Here is a 3467-nt window from a genome sequence, read left to right on the forward strand (position 1 = left end):
TAGAAATAAGATTTCTAACGCACACAAAAATATGTAGCAATGTTTTTAATTTCCAGTACGAGGGTATGTCTCAGATCGATATAAAACTGAATTGTACTGATATACCAAGGTTTGCAAAAGTATGAAAAAAAAAATGATGAAATATTTTTAACAATTACTGACTGGTAAAGGTCTTGTGCTATATGTACGTACCATCTAATTTATCATAGGATTTTGATGACCTCGGATACAATCTATTCTATATTTTATTAGTGACTTGCATGACTATGACAAAAATTATAATTCCTTTTGCACCTCAATGTTTTGTTCGTTTATATGATTGCACGTTTTAGAACCCTCTTCACATCACGAGAGAACTCCACGCTATCCACGAGAGAAAAAGAACTACTTTTTATTTTATGTTTCTTATTTGTTGCATGTGTTTCATACTGACCATTAGTGGTAAGAGGGATATGTGATCTCTGACATCAGACATTATATTGACTGAGATATGTTTTCAGTGACTGAAGGCATTAAGATTATTTGATGGTGAGTAGGAATTTATAATAATAATAATAATAATAATATTCTGACCCGTATCTGTTGTCAGGTTCTGACGACAAACTGGTTGTGTCACATATAATCTCTGTAGTCATGTTCTTGAATTATTCTGCACACACAACCAATTAGCATGCCAACAAATTTTGACCTTCATCTCCATCAAGTCAAAACTAAAATGAACACATGATCGGGAAGGGCCAACCAAGGAGAAACACAGAGGTGACACAGGCAACAAACATCAAAGGCTTCCTTGTGCATTTTCTACATTTAGATGAAACATAACAATCAAGCCGCTAATTAACCCAACTGATTTGTCTTCAAACCACTCATCTCGGTAATAAGAAAAAATTAACTCAGAATATATATATATATATACTCTCTATTATGCACGACCTAATCCTTTAGACTGATCATTTTTTGGCAGAGGTGCATCTCCCATGCCAGCTTCCGCTCTCATCTCAACAGCTGCCCTGACTTCTGCCCTCTCACTCCACCCCGTGCAGAAGACCTCCTCCATCTCCTCCAGAGACCTGCCTTTCGTCTCAGGGCAGCAGCAGAAGCAGAAGATCCAAGCCAGGATCGCCATGCCTGCATACAAGAAGAAGGCCCCTCCTATGGTGATGGCCTTGTACAGCGATATGAAGGTCATGGAGATTACTCCGTTCATCAGCCTGTTCACCGCCACCCCCAAGCTTGCCCCCTGCGCCATCAACCTTAGCGGAAAGATCTCCGAGCTGTAGACCCATGTCACCACCCCCAGGCCGCTGGAGAAGAAAGCCACGAACATGAACACGGAGGCGATGACCACGGCGATGGCCCAAGCCGACCGCTCCTCGCTGTGCTCTACCATGGTCAGCCCGAACCCCATGCCCGAGAGGAACACCAGCATCCCCGCCAAGCTTGTCAGCAGCAGCGGTCGCCTCCCTACCTTGGTAATGAAGATGAAGACGGTCTTGGTCACCCCCACTCCCATGGTGACAAACAGGAGCTTGCCCCTGCCGCTGATCCCCGCCTTCCTGAAGATGCGCGGGCTGTAGAGCACCACCGCCTCGATCCCCGTCGCGTGGTCGAAGAAGTGGATCCCGACGGCGGCGATCAGGATGCGCCTCACCGGGAGTGTCGGCCGGAGCAGCAGGTCCTTCCACACGCCCTTCCCGCGGTGCTCGCTGCTGGTGTGGACGACATCATCGGTGCAGCCGCCGTCGATCCCCGCGGCCGCCTTGATGTCCCGCAGCCGCAACTCCGCCTCCTCCCTCGTATTCGACACCCGTACCAGCACGTCCTTGGCGTCCTTGATGCGGCCGTGCATGACCAGCCACCGCGGCGACTCCGGCATGGCCAGGATGGCGATAGCCAGCACGACGGACGGCACGGCCGCGATGCCCAGCATCAAGCGCCATCCGTACATCAGCGGCATCTTCGAGAGGCTGTAGTTGGAGACGTAACCGAGCAAGATGCCGAAGCTGATGCAGATCTCCGGGAGGGAGGTGATGAAGCCCCGGGTGGAGGGCGAGGCGATCTCCGCGGAGTACACCGGGGCGACCATCAGTGCGTAGCCGACTCCGACGCCCGCGATGCACCGCCCGGAGAACAGCATCGCGTAGTCGAGTCCCAACCCCATCAAGATCGAGCCGAGAAGGAAGATGAGGGAGGCCAAGACGATGGTGTAGCGCCGTCCGATCGAGTCCGAGACCCGCCCGGCGGTCAACGACCCGACCAACGCGCATATGTTCATTATTCCGGCGAGCATCTGCACCTCACCGTCCTTGATCTTGAGGTCTTCCTCCATGAAGAGCATGGCGCCGCTCATGACCCCGGTGTCTACACAGGCACTCGGTCATCAGCGCATGCACGCATGAATGCGCGTAGCGTTGAACCACACGAAAACCATCAAAGGGAAGGATGAAGAGACTACCGTAGCCCATCAGGATGGAGATGATGGAAGCTATGATGGCACAAGCACAGGCGAAGTTGTTCTTCCTTTCCCTCGCTTCTCTTGCCAACCCAGTGATCTCTACATGTCCCTCCATCTCCGCTACACAGATCTTATACGCAGAACAGAACAAACACAGGTATGCTGTTGATGAAGAGGTATGTATGTCTCTGTTGTCTCGTGTGGGTCATCTCTCGATTCACACAGTCGAAGAGAAACGGTGAGAGAGGCATCATCCATGGCGGGGTGTTGTTCTTAAGGACGTGAGTGAGCTAAGGAGTGAGGCAGAGAGCCACAAGACATCCGATCTCTCCGCAAGATTCGAAAACTTAGGGAGCTCCTGAGAAATCCCAGCCGCTACAAATAAATACAATTAGTGCGGCTCTCCCCGTTGATTGGTCGTTATCCACTGTGTCCAAATTCCAACCCCACCGTTCAAAAAAGAGGTTTCCCTTGTGATGAAGTCATGTGACCAAACGATCAACCATTCGAGTAAATGGCCTTGGCCTTGACTTTTACAAGTTTCTGAAAATTCATTGAATATAAACAAACAAACAAACAAAAAAAGGAAATATCATATTTCGCCTTCCCGCCCGATTCTACTATTAGAAGATGCTTATCGCCTGAAAAATTTAGATCTGATATGAATAATAGATCATATAAACGGTCATCTCTCGATCGTTGGGCTCAAATGATTAACCCCAACTATCCCATATAAAACCACTGTATTCATTGGACAAAATGATCATTGTATAATTAAAAATTGAAAAAAGATATATTTGCCCCTTCCAACATCCACATAGCAGTTAGTTTTGAAGGTATTTAAAAATAAATAAATAAAAACCCTATAAATATCCCTCAAATCTCTTATTCTTCCCCCACGGATTGGATTAAGTATTCATTGAACTTTTAATGCTCTTAAGCTTTCTCTTAAACTCTTAAACTATTTTCTTGATCCGATGGCAAATGGAATCCACCTCTTTGCTACTAAGGA

The 3467-nt window shown here is 47.7% G+C and overlaps 1 protein-coding gene across 1 annotated transcript; it reads right to left on the bottom strand.

The window, feature by feature from the left end:
• Positions 1 to 922: 922 nt before the first annotated feature.
• Positions 923 to 2522, bottom strand: LOC135649045 (probable polyol transporter 6). The gene is made up of 2 exons (XM_065167142.1): positions 2456 to 2522; positions 923 to 2361 (listed from the first exon to the last, which is right to left on the bottom strand). The coding sequence occupies exons 1-2, from the start codon at positions 2463 to 2465 to the stop codon at positions 923 to 925; spliced, it is 1449 nt and encodes a 482-aa protein (XP_065023214.1). The 5' UTR covers positions 2466 to 2522.
• Positions 2523 to 3467: the final 945 nt, after the last annotated feature.

The sequence above is a fragment of the Musa acuminata genome, chromosome BXJ3-9 (assembly GCF_036884655.1).
Source record: "Musa acuminata AAA Group cultivar baxijiao chromosome BXJ3-9, Cavendish_Baxijiao_AAA, whole genome shotgun sequence".
Lineage (NCBI taxonomy): Eukaryota > Viridiplantae > Streptophyta > Magnoliopsida > Zingiberales > Musaceae > Musa > Musa acuminata.